Source organism: Diadema setosum, chromosome 8 (genome assembly GCF_964275005.1).
Source record: "Diadema setosum chromosome 8, eeDiaSeto1, whole genome shotgun sequence".
Lineage (NCBI taxonomy): Eukaryota > Metazoa > Echinodermata > Echinoidea > Diadematoida > Diadematidae > Diadema > Diadema setosum.
The window spans coordinates 4,946,009-4,962,724 of record NC_092692.1 but is presented as its reverse complement, the minus strand read 5'-3'; the positions used below and the strand labels follow the sequence as shown (position 1 = coordinate 4,962,724).

Genomic DNA, 16,716 nt, shown 5'->3' with positions numbered 1-16,716 from the left:
CTGATCACAAGTCGCACTTAAGTCCTTCTTAACTTTAAGAACGGCTTTGTCCGCGGCCGCACCCCGGTCCCCCCCCCCCCCCCCCCCACCCCCCTGGTGGTCCCCCCCCCCCCACACACACGTACATACACGTGCAGTGCACGTAGTAATACTCACAGTAGTTCGACACTCCGTGAACAAACCAAGATCGACTGTCCCCCTTGTGAGTTACCACCAAATCGAAGCGGGGGGGGGGGGGGGGGGGGGGGAGGGGGAGGGGAGGGGGCGGGGAACGGAGAGAGATCTTTTTACCCCTTGCCTTTGCTCTAGAAACTATAGGGAGCACCTCCCCGAAGAACTGGAGTCTAGAGACTACTAGAAGTTCTACATCATGTTCTGTGTTTTTTGTCCTGATTTGACTGATACAGCTGTGTATAACTCTGTTCCGGTATATTTTAGGAATATACAAGAAAACTTGTTCCAGACTTCGTGGTGCGATTCTATTTTCTTTTAAAATCCACCCAAAAGTCAGGTATTATCTTTAACGATTTGATAAAGGCCTTGTCATCATAAAGCTGACCTGATTGGCTGAGCAATTTTAGATTAAGATTACAGAGGTTTGTTTTCATTTATTCCTAGAATTACAAACTAGACAAATAAAAATATTCGAGAAGTAGGCCCTATTGGATCCTTTGAAAGTGGTGTAACACTAAAGCCTCTGTAATTTTCTGCGTCTTCATAGGAGAGCAAGAAAACGTGACTGATATGAAGGATACATCCCCTCAATATAGGCACCGACTAACCACACAGTATATATGAATAACACCAAATTGAACTGTAGGCCTATGCTTTACAAGAGGAAGAAATGAAGAGAAGGAAGACGAAGAAGAGAAATAGTACATGCATGTTTGGTTTTCGTGCGTCACAGTGTGTTTATTGTTAGTGATATGCGTGGGAAAATAACTGTGATAGACATGATAGACGGGGAATTATAAGTGTTAATTTATACCCTGAAGTTGAAGCTTTGATTCAAGTACAAAGTGAAGGTATAAAACGGATACTATATCTGTATCGGCCTAATTTTTTTTTTTTTTTTTTTTTTTACTTCCTGGAATCTATGATTATTTTTTTATGTAGCAAAAAAAAAAAAAAAAAAAGCTGCTGAAAACTGCTTATCTAACTGTGACGAGCCAATGGAGTAAAATGGGGTCAAAGGGGCCTGAGCTTTCGATCCTAGCAGAATCTTTGTCAGAGGCAAAATGATAAACAGGTTGTTGTTGTTGTTGTTATTGTTAAAATGTTTGGCTTTGCGTTCAAAATTCCAATATTTCAGTATAAAATACACAATGCATTTTATCTTCTTCTTTTTCTTTTTCACTTATCAGGCAGGGAAACTCAATAAGGACTGCACATAGGAGGGTCAGCAATGATGCCAACGACCATGGGGGTAACCTGTCACCCCATGAAGGATAGGGATGAATGGAGAGGCAACATCAATCAAGATAAGGAACAACAGACGGGGTCATGACAGAGGTATGAAGAAAGGAAAAGAGTGGAATAGCAAGAGCTGACCCTAAACCTCTGCCTTTTGTCTGTCCACCCTCCTGCTTTAATCCCCTCCCTTTACTCGTTGGGCTCCTTGCAGATTACTTCCAACCTTTTGTTTTCTTTCTTTTATAACCCTAGCCCTCCCCTGACAGTTCTTATTTTGCGTATAGTCCTTATATGATGTGATTGCTTTCCATGCCTGTTTATCATTCTGCCTCTGACGAAGATTCATTCTGCTGTATTATAGGATCGAAAGCTCAGGGCCCTTGATTGACTCCATTAATTTTTATCTATATTCTATATACGTTAATTGTAATTATAGTCCATCTACTACTTATCGGCAATGAGTCATTAATTAAGCAGAATGAAAGAGACATCAACAAGCAAAACAAACAATGTTGATAAACGCAAAGCAAAGTAAAAGAAAAGCCCCAAACATCTCACAACTTGTAATCAATTCCGATCTCCAAATCTTCATACAAACTTCCAACTAAAAGAATATTGGGAATGTTACACAGTCCAGCGCAACTTGTGCATCTCCAATGATGCAGTCAGCCCTTCTACAGAAGAAAAACACAACATGGCGAACTCATAGGCGGCCTATATCAATCACAGGGAACTGAGTAATGACTGGGTAATGAGCTCCAGTAAATCAAAGTCTGCTATCACAATGATCATCCTCTTCATTTTGACGATCACGTTAAGCGACGCTGTCTGAGCGATCTTACTCCGAAGATTCGCTAATCAATTTCGAACGTTAGCTAATCCGAGAATGAAATCAAGTTTGTTAAGCCGAAAATAAAACTAATTACGACCTTATTTCGTTTCGAATTAGCGAACCTGCGGAATAACGAACTTTCGGAACAAGGAACTTAAATTCCGTTTTTGGATCAACGACTTTCGAAATAACGACCTTTTTTTCCATTCTTCAATCAATGATCCTTAGGAATATCGAAACCTTTTTCGCTTTTTTTTTTCTTGGAGGGGGGGGGGGGCGACTAACGAACCTCCGGAATAACGAACCTTCGATTTAACAAACTTTAGCCCGCCGTTGTGGCTCAGTGAGTAAAACCAGCGACTCTCAATCCTGACCTTCATGCTGAGTCCCCTGTATCAGCAGCAGTTGTGCTCCCGGGTATGGCACTTACCTAGCCTCACATTCCCTCCGAAGGGGGCATGAAAGCTGGCTGTCAAAAGGAGGTGAAAATTGTTGCTTCCTCACCGAGCAGTGATTTAATTAGGTCTTTACTGGTCAATCAAGAATGAAATACAATTCAAATTCAAAGTCACACATAAAAGTATTGTGCCGACGTAATTCAAAGTGACCAGATAAAAAGCAGAAATGGTTAGATAACATTCGTCTGTGAGTGTACGTGAGCGTGTTTGTGAAAAGGCTGCTTTGTCTGGAAGCAGAAAGGTATAAAAGTGTTGATCCCCTCAATGTCACCATCATCCATAGTTACATTATCACGAAGATGCTGATGGAGAAACCGAAACAAAGATAATACTTTTGAAATGTATAACAAGAACAAATTATAATACCTTATACAGCGTGATATGCAACATTGGGACAGATAATTTGTTTGATAGATATATGGATAATAATATAGAGAGAAAGAGAGAGGGAGATTGTGATATTACTACATCTGTTTCAGTAATGGTATGGTAATTTCATCTACTCTACTATAGGCCCTACTCCTGGCCATCCAACACGACACTAGCGATTTGATTTGGCGGCTTTGGCTGCGCGCGCAACCCAAGCGACCGTCGATATGATTACAACCATTATCTGCGTTACCATGGGAACTGCTTTCCACTTGGCGGTTCAACTAGCTGTGTCAACTTGGAATCCATTACAGCTGTCGGAGAACAACATTAAAGAATTTCTGCGATAGAGTTCATTTCTCTCCGTAGATGCGTTAAAGTGATATACGTTCTGCTATTCTATTCTATTCTATCTGTCGAACGTCCAGTGATTTGAATGGACTGCATGGTTATGTAATCGGCAAAGATTAATTTGCTTGGTGTCTTATGCCTAATTTCCACCCATCTATCTTCGAACGCATTTTGAACTTCGAAGCATCCGCGTAAAGACCAGTTGAGTAAACATTACTGCACTGGAGAAGGGATTATGCATAAAGCCGCACCTTAATCTAAATCGGTATATCGATCTTGCTAAGAGTCTCCATTAAAACAGCACAAGCCACAGAAAATCCCCCTTTTTGCTGCGTAGAATTGGAGTGTGCAATAACGCCGTTCTTAATGGAACTCGGCTCAAATGAAGCCAACGTTGCTGTTAGGAGCTAACCTCTGTTATCTTCATACATTAACTGGATTCGCTTTCTAAACGCAACGATTAAAACTGAGTTCCACTTTATTGTTCCACACTTAAAGTGTGAATACTGCTCAGAAGGTCAAGTGATTCCCAGCAGCAAACGGTACATAAAAACTGATAACAGAAAAAGACCCCAGATATTTATAGCGGGAGTGAGATTCAGTTTCCGTCAGATATCACGGAAAGGCGCTTTCAGGTGATGTCCAAGAACCACTTCCAATCCAAGAAAGCAAGCAGAGAAGGATAAACACACTTTGCGCAAAATGACCACGGATTCATTGCTGAATCTCGGCACCATGTCGACGATGTCTCTTACATTCGATGTCGACACCGTTGAGGACACCTCAAGTCAGCAAATGGGAGTGGAAAATACGACGATGGCAGTACAGGCCTCAGCGACCATGTCCTTGAGTAGCGCCTTGCAGATCGACCACGAACCGACTTCGGTAGTCGCCATCGTGGAAGGCGTAACGATGTCGATAATCTTCCTCGTGGCCCTGTTCGCAAACTTGATGGCGATGACCACCATACTGCAGGACAAGACCCTGAGGTCGAACCCTCATAATCTCCTCATTCTCAACCTGACGATCATGGACTTGGGCGTTACGCTCACGAGTATGACGTTCACTATCTGGTCCATCTACGACCACGGCCGCTTCCTCCTCGACAACCACATCCTGTGTGCCGTAAGTTTAAATATTTTTGTTTTCACTCCTCAATTCCATGGTCTCTTGCTATTGTATGGTTTCATTGCAGTATATCATGTTGGTCATTATACTTTATTGCTCTTGCTCACTACTAACCAATTTCGTCTTCCTTGAACGTCAGAAATATGTCGTACTTTACACACACACAAAAAGGTGAAAAAGTCACACATTATATAGAAAAAAGCATTTAGTACAGCAAAAACATACGAGAATTCGTATTTCCCCTCGCAAACCTTCTGTTTTAAATAGAATTGGAATAAAACCACTCAGACTAGATCATCGAGAAACATAAGCATATCATGTACGTGTTCAGGCCCTAAGTTATTTCTGTTTTGACATTTTTTTTCTTTCTGGCTGTCCTTTTTCTTTTGTCTGTTCTTTCCATTACTGTGGAATCTCCTTTTGTTATTGTTGTGTTTTCTCTGTATGTCGATGATTTACAAGTGACTTGTGCAGATCCTATTTCAGCTATAAGATCATTTAGATATGGGACTCACTATACCACTCGTACATTTCCAGGGAAGCCTTACATTATGACTACTGGAAAAAATCACTGTGTAAACAATTTTCGTCCTTTCTCTTTCTTGCTAGACAGAAATACTCAAAAGCTAAATTATGCCTCAAATGAAAGCATAAAAAATAGAAAGTAAAACATAGAAAATAGAAATTGAGACTACGGAAGATATTAATGTCATTCATTACAGTTTAGACAATGCCCGAGTGGTTTCTGAATATTGACCAATCAATTCCTTCAGATAAAATGTGGATGTACTATAAATGGCACGCTTTGAAAGTGGTATCAACTTTGGTGCTGTTGTGTCATTGCCTGAATGATAGTCTTGTCGTAGTGTTGACAATGACTGACGGTGGCTGCGCTTAATGCAACCATGTCACGTATTATATGCAGCAAACAATGCAAAAGGTACTTTAGCATCGATTATATATATATATATATATATATATATATATATATATACTATATATAAAATGAAGAAATAAACTGATAATGCATTTTTGGCTAAGAATGAGTTTATTCGAATTAAATTTTCAGCGGCCTCCGCCTTCTTCAGGAGTCTTGAGAAACTGAAGTCTTGTCAAAACTCATTCTTTATTGGCCAAATTGCATTACAAGTTTATTTCTTCATTTATTCGTGGAGCCAATAAGTGAATTCTCAACATGTTTATATATATGAATATGATTATATATATATATATATATATATATATATATACATATATATATATATACATGATATTGTTACGACCAAAATCACTCTGAGAATGATCGCACAAAAGAAACAATCAACTAATGTTCAGGCGGTTTATTAACAGTGATATTGTGGGTACAGACTCGTAATCGGTTTTCACATCAGTACAATAATGATCAATCAAAAGCAATTATAAATCAGTAACAGAATCACTTACACGCATTACATGCAATATCCCTGGAAATGTCCAAATACGATGCTCGATGCACAAATGAATGATCCGCGATGCACCGATGAATGATACCTCCGACGTAAATCCAGAGGCGCAGGTTACAATACTCCACGGTATAGATCCACGGTATATGTCCATGTTATAGATCCACGGTATAATGTTCACAGCGAAATGTGCAGAATCCAACGTTATGATGACCACGTACAGTCGATGCGTTGAATGATGATTCACTGAATAATGTTCAGCCAGGAATCCAGCCCGTCACAGCTTTGCCATAGCAATGTCCATTGACATAAAAATGGAGTCTATCTCTAGTGTAGGCAAATTAATTCTCTGCAGGCAAAATGTCTCCCAGGCCTTATCTCCACAAACATAACAGGTCAGCAGGTAACACAGGACTGACTATAACAAGTCACTTCAGAGCCAGAAGTAACGTAACTCTCAGAGCAGAGGTTTTTGGTACTCTGCCTACTGCAGAATTTCTCCGGCTTTTATATCCATTCACCCCTTTCTAGTACATTCTGTAATTTTCTCCAACCTGGGGCCACACACTTGAACATACTAGCAAGTCCAACACCGTTCCAGGAATCCTAGTTGACTCACTGCCTAACCATGTGCATAACATCATTGCCAAAAATAACTACCAATCACATTGGGCTACAAGGACAGTGCCTCACTCAGCCAAATATGTAAGCACTTCCTAGAACATTCTGGAATGGGTGAGAAATCATTCTAGTTTGAGTGAGCTATTATGTATTTCCTGTCATATTCATATACTGTAGTTACATTGTATACCACCTAGAAAATTCTCCACTGATCTGGTCAGCCTGTATGTACTATATCTATATCATATAGAATGCTCTCCATTAAAGGGACTGTTCAGTACTGGTTGAGGTGGGGATTCATGTTTTGAACATTCCTAAGTGAGATAATGAAAAGCCTCTTATGAAATATGAAAGAGCATGTAATTTTAAAGGGGAAGGCTAGTAACTGATCAGTGGGAATCAGTGGAAATGCTGGGAGATGATTGTGACAATCCTTATGGGATTCATTCAAGAGTTCATTGTATATCTATTGTTGTGCGAAAATGATTTGCTTAAGAATGGTCTCATATTCAAGTAATGTGCAGTTTAATGCTTCCAGGTTAGCGTCCCTGGTCAGTGACGGAGCATTAATCTGCACATTACTTGAATATGAGACCGTTCTGAAGCAAATCATTTTTACACAACAATAGATATATAATGAATTCTTGAATGAATCCTATAAGGATTGGAACAATCATCTCCCAGCATTTCCACTGATTCCCACTGATCAGTTACTAGCCTTCCCCTTAAGAAGGATTCAACGTTTATTTGATGAAAATTGTTTTTCAAATGGCTGAGATATCCAAAAAAGTGCTAATAATAAAAGGCGACATGCCACAACTTTATTAGGATCTCTTTGTTTCACCTTGTTTTTGGATATCTCAGCCATTTCAAAACCGATTTTCATCGAATAAACTTTTGATACCCCTTAGAACTGCATGCTCTTTGACATCTCATAGAGTGGTTTCTGAATATCTCGCAAAACGTTAAAAGCTAAATCCTCACCTCGACCAGAACTGTACACACCCTTTAATCTGGTCCACCTGTGTACATACACATTAAAACAACCATGCATGCAGTACATCATACATGTACATAACTACTATAGTGTGTACATTTGTGACAATATGCACACGCAACATGAGTTGCTGCATCCAAAGCAAACCTATTTCCCGGACGCGTGGGCTTCAATAGTATTTGTTGGGAAAGATGAAACTGAAAAAGACTATGATTGTATACATAATAAAGATGAATAGAAACTGATGTATAGTAAAAAGTCTAGAAGCGTTGAGGGAAAAGAAAGCATCTTAGACAAGTTGAAAGTGACCTCATTCACTTAAGAACAAAACAAAACTGAAATGATTAGACTCATTGCTCTCCCGTAGAAGTGTTTCTGATGAAGTGTATCAATAGTTTATTCATCTAGAAAGACAAAACGAGTAAGTTTTCTGGATCTTGTTTACCTTCAAAGAACAATAAGCTGGAAATTAGTGTTCTGTATTGGTCAGAATTGTAAAATCTTTAGCTTGGCATGTCGTGATTAAAGTCTTAAAGGGGAAAATCCAGTCTAAATATAAGTTAGTCTTATAAAGAAGAGTAAACTTTTACGATTTCAGTGGTAAAAAATTTGACTGAACTCGGATGAAAAATAAGTTATAACATTACAACTTGAAGTTTTGCTAATTTCTGCAAAACAGTTCTTGTACAGTGGATATGAATATGCGAATGAGTGAGCTAACCATGTCATAACCTCACAATTTTTCATTGATCGTGTACAAAAATATAACTGAAATTCAATGTTTCTGTCATTGAAGTTTGAAACAGATGCTATTCCTGGTTGAATAACTTCAGAATGGTGATCAGTTTGATATACGAGGATTTGAGCCTCAGGCATAATTGCGTTTGATTGAAAAACTGAAAATTTCAACACTTTGGCCCGAATTCACGAAGGTGGTACAAAAGAAACCATGGGTTAAACCATGGACAAAAACCATGGAGCGCCAAGTGTCGCACGGAATATTTCGTTACGAAATTGGTGATTCGTCAACAAAATGACCGTTTCGTTAACAAAATTATCATTTCGTGGACGAAATGTTCATTTAGTTACAAAATGGTGTCATTTCGTTACAAAATAATCATTTCATCGACGAAATGACCAATTTCGTAACGAAATATTCCATGCGACACTTGGCGCTCCATGGTTTTTGTCCATGGTTTAAACCATGGTTTCATTTGTACCACCTTCGTGACTTCGGGCCAGCATGTACAAACTATAGATGGGAAGTATAGTGAGGGGATGACATGCTCACTTTTCCATTTGCATATTCATATTGACCGTTCAAGAAATGTTTCTCGAAAAAATAGTGAAAATTCAAAATATCATAACTTCCTTATTTTTTCATCCGATTTTGATCAAAATTATACTGCTAAACTCGTAATATTTTACTCTTTCTTATCAGACTAACGTATATTTGGACTTGACTTCCCCTTTAAATATTTCTCATTGTCAAATTTCCCTTGGGCTAACAGGTAAGGTTATCAAGGATTTTGCTGTTGTATTCAGAAGTGGGAGACACGCTATATCCTGAAATGGGTCTAGGGCAATTATCCCCTTCCCATTACCCCGGACCCTTCCCCTGGCCCTAATCCTAATCCTGATGCTAAACCTAATCCTAACCCTAACCCAAACTCCTCACCATAAACCTAACCCTAACCCTAATCTTTACTCTAACCTTACCTCCAACCAGCATGTGTGTGTGTGTGTGTGTGTGTGTGGGGGGGGGGGTAATTGCCCTGATACGCCTAAAATTGGTAGGTATAGAAGTATCATTTTCTTGGTCTCCATCAGCTGCTTAAAAAAGAGTGTTCTATACACGCCGTGTTTAAGTATGTGTATCTCTGTGTCAATTATAATTATCTTCATATAGAAATGAACAAACGAAAGTGGTTTTAGCACTCCTTTCTCAATTCTTTGATCTCGTATGGTATCCTTTTCTTTTACTAGACTTTTCTCATTCTATCTTTCTGTGGTTAGTTAAAGTGTCCCAGCCCGTATGACGCCTTCGGTTGAAATGACCATAAATGCATAACAAGAAAACTACTTTACCTAATTATGTAATATCCTCTTCATTCACACTTCGGGAAAGACGCAAGGGGTGTAAAAATGCACCACAGTCTCTGACATAGATCCATAAACACACACTACAGGTACCGTGTGCACGCATACACACAAACACACACACACACACACACTTGTACTCAGTAAATAAACACAAAACCGCATACACATTCACATGAAATATAAACTTTTGCTTTAATTCAATTTCTATTTATTTTCGTAATTTGATATGTAAAATGTGAAATATACCTAATACATGTATGACGATATAATATTCAGTTTGGACATGTTTGATAAAGCAACAAAATATTAGTAGAATAGAACATCTCGGTCGATGTATTATAATTATGTGCAGAATTCTGACAAAAGAAAGCAGGCTCTATATTGTTACTAACTGTACACCTTGATTTTCAGTTGAACTTGCATAGTTTCACACACACACACACACACACACACACACGCTCACACGCAAACGCAATACCCTGCACAAAAACGAAAACGCGATACCTTCACTTCATAGTTGGAGTTCATTGCTCTTTTTCCACTTGTAAAGTAACACAGAATGATAATAATGATAATGATAATTTTTATCCCGGAGTCATGCACGTTGCTGAAATTCAAAAAGAAAGAAAATCGTTAGAAGGAAATACATTGTAATCAAGATCGTTTCATATCCTGATGCTTTTAGAAGTAAAGTGTTTCAGAGAATGGTCTTGTATTTTGTTGTTATTATTACTGATTCTGTTACATCATTTCCTGTGTCTTTTCCTCAAAATCTAATCAATATGAAATAAGAAATATGATACTCTTATTCCACCCATGAAATCTAGTTCAAAGTGGTGAGTAAAAAGGAAAGCTGCATTGTATCCAAGAATATAGCAGAGAAGAGCAACACACTAGCTGTTTTGAAGAGAAAAGGGCTGATTGGGTATGCGTGTAAGGAAAAATAAAATGTATATAATTGATTATTTTCCAGGGGACTGCACGTAAGGAAAAGAAGAGATACTTGAAAGTGATTGACGTATTTTGCTCAAAATAGTTTTCTGCAATAAACAATGTTCGGTCGTCCAAAGGGAGGACCTCTTTGAAAAATAAAAAGAGTGTGTGGATACGTCTCAAGCTGTCCAGATATCTGATTGTTGTTTAGACCAGCGCAATGGGCAATCAAATTAATGGAGTGCGATGCAATTACTTCGACAAAATTTGTTTTTAAATGCAGTTTGCATCCTTTTACTACGTTGTTTCTGCCCCTCCTCTCTCTTTCTCTTGTTTTGTTTTGTTTACCCGCGCATTATTCTTGTTAGGAAATAATAAATATCACTGGCCCGGTAATCTGAATTTCATCATGATTGAAATGATTTGCTCCCCTATCATTATGGAATCATCGCTCTGGTGCAGATGTGCGAAAATTCTGATTTAAGGATAAGTCATGATTTCAGCAACTAAGATAATTGTAATATATAATGCAAATACATGGTGATTTAACTATCACTTATGTGGACACATGAATATCTCAATCTATATACGTGACATATTCTAAAACATAATCAGTGCATGGGGTGACCCAAAGATCACAACATACATCTTGAATTTATACACAAATTGCACGTACACACACAAAAAAAAAAAAAAAAAAAAAAAAACGCTCACCACACATACTTATCTCAGGTACGCAATCCACAAATTACACATGCACGCAGATACATACGTGCTGTGTGGACTGCTGTCATTGAAAGCATATATACTGCCAAAAAAAAATCCAAAATTGTATTATGAAGACACAGAGCTGTTAGTTATTGTTAGTTACACAATGTAAAGGGCCTTCATGAAAGCAAGAGAAGCGAAGATTATGCATAATTGCACGAATGAAACATAGATGGGAGGCCTATATTCTCTATCATAGAATCGTAGACAAAAAATTGATTTATAAAAGATAGATAAATGAACAGAAAGCAACCTGCAGAAAGATAAGAAGGCATTTCGAGAGAAAAGGGAAACTGTTTAAGTGATAGGTTTGAAAGGGTCTGTAACATAACACAATGCGACACACAAATTGTCAGAGTAGCTGAAATCATGCATGCATTAAAATTAAAATCAGAGTGACTTATGCGAAACCACCTGCAGACATTAAAAAAAGTATTCAAGCGCAGATACGTAAGTGTAGGCTCCGTGTGCGCATGTAGAAAGCAGACGTTTTATTGGGCTGTGTTGACCAAGGAATGCTACTGAGATAACAAGGTAGTTGATCTCGTTTTGTAAATCAGGACAGTAAATCAGGTTATACACATTCCGTTCATGGAGCTTTCTCCAGCCATTCAAAGCTCAAGGGAGGCCAAGTTTCTTCTTGATCTGAATCTCTGGTCAAATCAAAAGATGCTTAATGTTACTACCCCTCCCCCTCCCCTTTTAACGAAATCGTAATTAGCAGGGTAGCTATTCATCTTAGCCATGAGGCAATTTCCTTTAATTCACCATGCACACCGCTGGTTCAGAGGGACCTTACATAAATGAGAGCATATTGGCCCTCGAAAAGGAAGTAAGGTAATGATGATAAATGCTTTGTCGTATCATCTACATAGTTACAATACATTGCATACGTTACACCCACATTGTACTGTGCAATGAAAATCATAAATTGATATAATTTCCTATGCTGGAGGGAAAAAGGAGATTTGTTATTATATGCATGATGCAATAGTGTCAACAAGAAAAACATTATCAAGAATGAAATGAAGCTGAAAATACAGAATAAGGCACAATTCTATGAAAATCGTGATGACAAACACATATGATACCTACACATCATGTTTACAAGTGGATGAGTGTTCTTGCTGTGAAATTGATAACAATGTCTTCATTCAGGTGCGAGTTTCTTCACTCTGTCTCCCTCTACAAATTAAATTTGTTAAGATCGCAACTGCTGATCTGTAAATTAACAAACAGGGACAGCCTGGTGGTAGTGACGCTGCCCGGAAAGCAGTAGATGACAGGTTCGAGTCCCACTGGTTCCTTTCATTTGCCTTTTTTCCGACATGTTTGTTAATTTACAGATCAGCAGTTGCGATCTTAACAAAAATTTGATTTGTAGAGGGAGACAAACTGAAGAAACTCACACCTGAACCTTCACCCCTCTGAATAATATCTTTCCTTCAATGTCTTCATTGATTACATACCTCCGTAAACGTTAATTTCAAAATGTAAAACAACAGTAATAACAACAAAAGCAGAGAGAGAGAGAGAGAGAGATAGAGAGTTAAAAGTACGTTTTACTATGGAGTAAGGCTTATGCTTGTTTTCTTTTTCCCTCATGACATTTCATCCTTACCCCATATCAATTTTCATTCTTCTTTTATTGCTGTGTGCCTATGTTCTTCTATACCACTCTTGTCGCTATCATCATCTTGTACATTGTTCCATTCTTACTATTTCCATCAACAAAGTGGCTGTATGAAAAAAAAAAAAAATCATTCTTAACCAGTCCGAGGGAAACACCGGTACGTACTCATTCCTTTTAAAATGAAATCTCTCCTGATAATAGAGAGCGTAGCAGATATAGACAGTGCAGCTCAAATTTCATTAACTCGTGTTTCCACTTTTCTGTACGATCTATTTCACGATCCAGCCTATTCATTCCCGCTCTCTTATCAGTGCCTATAAATTGCATGCCGTGCCAGATAAATTAAAACGCCATGATTAAGTCATCTTTGATTTCCATCTATCACAAACCGGCAGCTTTTTATGCATTGCATTAGGCAGACGTCTGATTGAGTGCTACATCTACACTAGACGTATACCGAGAAAAGAAGTTGATTCTTAACCTTATTTTTCTCTCTGAAAGTGGAAAAACAAATCAAAACTTCCATACATGCTTTTCATGAGTAGACAACAATTTCTGCCCTGATTTCGTATCCTTGCTTGTTGGTGATTTAAACGTCTAGATTTTTGGACGTTGTAATTGAAAATACATGCCACACGATATTATACGAGAATACAACCAGTGGCGTATCTGGGGGGGGGGGGGGGGCAAGGGGGCACGTGCCCCGGGCGCCACTCCTTGGGGGCGCAAAAAAACGGGAAAAAAACGAAGAAGAAGAAAAAAAAGGAAAGAAGAAGAAGAAGAAGAAGAAAAAAAAAATCGCCCGGAAGGGGGGAGGGAGAATGGTTGGGGGGGGGGGGGGCAGAAAACCAAATCAAACAAGATAAAAACAAAACATGATGGTGACGCGGACAAAATGACAATGTTTATTGTGTTCACACAAAAATTCCATGTTCTGTGAGCTGAAATACAAAAATTTTCGGCTCGCTCGCTGCACTCGCTCGCCAAAATTTATAGAAAAAAAGAAGGTAAGAACAAAACGTGATGATGACAAAATGACAGTGTCTATTGTGTTCACACATGTCATTTTATAGCAGGCACAATGTTTCACGGAGCATCGGCTGCAATTTCTTTCGTTCTGAAGCGATCGCCAATTGGATCAAAACAAGGCGCCAACGATTTCGAACATAGGGTGGGGGGGGGGGGGGCGCAAAAAACCCCGAATCAATTAACAAGATAATAACAAAACGTAATGATGACGCGGAAATATACAAATTTCGGCTCACTCGCTCGTACTAATTTAGAGTATTTTTTCAAGTCCTCAGTTTGTTAGTATAAATCGTTATCTATAAGGTCGTCACTATAATTGTGAGATTTAATAAGCAAAAAATGACAAGAATTCAATGTTTTGTAAGCTGAAATATCGCCGATTGGATCAAAAGAGGACGCCAACGGTGTCGAACATACGGGGGAGGGGGGCGCAAAAAAAAATCACAAAAGATAAGAAAAAAAAAAACGTAATGATGACGCAGAAATATACAAATTTCGGCTCATTCGCTCGTACTAATTTAGAGCATTTTTTCAAGTCCTCAGTTTGTTAGTATAAATCGTTATCTATAAGGTCGTCACTATAATTGTGAGATTTAATAAGCAAAAAATGACAAGAATTCCATGTTTTGTAAGGTGAAATACAAAAATGTTCGGCTCGCTCGCTGCGCTCGCTCGCCAAAATTTATATAAAAAAGATTGAGAACAATACGTGATGATGACGAGGACATATACAAATTTCAGCTCACTCGCGCGCACTAATTTAGAGTATTTTTTTAAGTCCTCAGTATTTTGGTATAAATCGTTATCTATAAGGTCGTCACTATAATTGTGAGATTTAATAAGCAAAAAATGACAAGAATTCAATGTTTTGTAAGCTGAAATATCGCCGATTGGATCAAAAGAGGACGCCAACGGTGTCGAACATACGGGGGAGGGGGGCGCAAAAAAAAATCACAAAAGATAAGAAAAAAAAAAACGTAATGATGACGCAGAAATATACAAATTTCGGCTCATTCGCTCGTACTAATTTAGAGCATTTTTTCAAGTCCTCAGTTTGTTAGTATAAATCGTTATCTATAAGGTCGTCACTATAATTGTGAGATTTAATAAGCAAAAAATGACAAGAATTCCATGTTTTGTATGGTGAAATACAAAAATGTTCGGCTTGCTCGCTGCGCTCGCTCGCCAAAATTTATATAAAAAAGATTGAGAACAATACGTGATGATGACGAGGACATATACAAATTTCAGCTCACTCGCGCGCACTAATTTAGAGTATTTTTTTAAGTCCTCAGTATTTTGGTATAAATCGTTATCTATAAGGTCGTCACTATAATTGTGAGATTTAATAAGCAAAAAATGACAAGAATTCCATGTTTTGTAAGGTGAAATACAAAAATGTTCGGCTCGCTCGCTGCGCTCGCTCGCCAAAATCTATCAAAATTCATTACATAAAATTTAAATCACCCTCAAAAGATCCCTTTTAAGTGCTTGAAAAAGCATCATGTGGACTTTGTTTAAAGTCCCTACCGGGATGGGGTTGGGTGTTACGACCACAATCACTCTGAGAATGATCGCACAAAAGAAACCATCAACTAATGTTCAGGCGGTTTATTAACAGTGATATTGTGGGTACAGACTCGTAATCGGTGTTCACATCAGTACGATAATGATCAATAAAAACAATTACAAATCGGTTATAGAATCACTTACATATTATGTTATCAAGTAGTCCTTTGAAAATGTTCAGATACGATGTTCGATGCACCGATGAATGATCCTTGACGCACCGATGAATGGTTCCTCCGACGTAACTCCAAAGGCACTGGTTGCAATAATCCACTTTATAAATCCAGGGTAAAGCCCACGATAAACAAGGTGTATGTCCACGGCGAAACGTGCAAAATCCAAACGTTATGACGACCACGTCCAGTTGATGCGTTGAATGATGATTCACTTTATAATGTCCAGCAAAGAAACCAGCCCGTCAACAGCTTTGCCGTAATAATGTCCGTTGACACTAAAATATGGAGTCTATCTCCAACGTAGGCAAATTAATTCTCTGCAGGCAAAATGTCAGCAGGCAAAATGTCTCCCAGGCCTTATCTCCACAAACACAGTTTGTATAGCAGGTCAGCAGGTAACACAGGACTGACTATAACAAGTCGCTTCAGAGCCAGAAGTGACGTAACTCTCAGAGCAGAGGTGTTGGGTACTCTGCCTACCTCAGAATTTCTCCTGCTTATATACTATCCATTCACCCCTTTCTAGTACATTCTGTAATTTTCTCCAACCTGGGGCCACATACCTGAACATACTAGCAAGTCCAAATTCTAGGAATCCTGGATGACTCACTGTCTAACTATGTGCATAACATCATTGCCAAAATTAACTACCAATCACATTGGGCTACAAGGGCAGTGCCTCACTCAGCCAGCACTTCCTAGAATATTCTGGAATGGGTGAAATCATTCTAGATTGAGTGAGCTATAATGTATTTCCTGTCACACGCATACATGTACTGTAGCTACATTGTATACCATGTAGAAAATTCTCCACTGATCTGGTCAGCCTGTATGTACTATATCTATATCATATAGAATGTTCTCCATTAATCTGGTCACCCTGTGTACATACAC

General features: G+C 38.5%; 1 protein-coding gene across 1 annotated transcript in view; it reads left to right on the top strand.

Annotated features, from left to right (window-relative positions):
- Window positions 1-4,125: 4,125 nt before the first annotated feature.
- LOC140231718 (octopamine receptor beta-2R-like) overlaps window positions 4,126-16,716 on the top strand; it is a 39,918-nt gene continuing 27,327 nt past the window's right edge. The window contains exon 1 of the mRNA XM_072311871.1: window positions 4,126-4,548. Coding sequence (XP_072167972.1) covers window positions 4,126-4,548 — 423 coding nt within the window. The remainder of the gene's footprint in view (window positions 4,549-16,716) is intronic.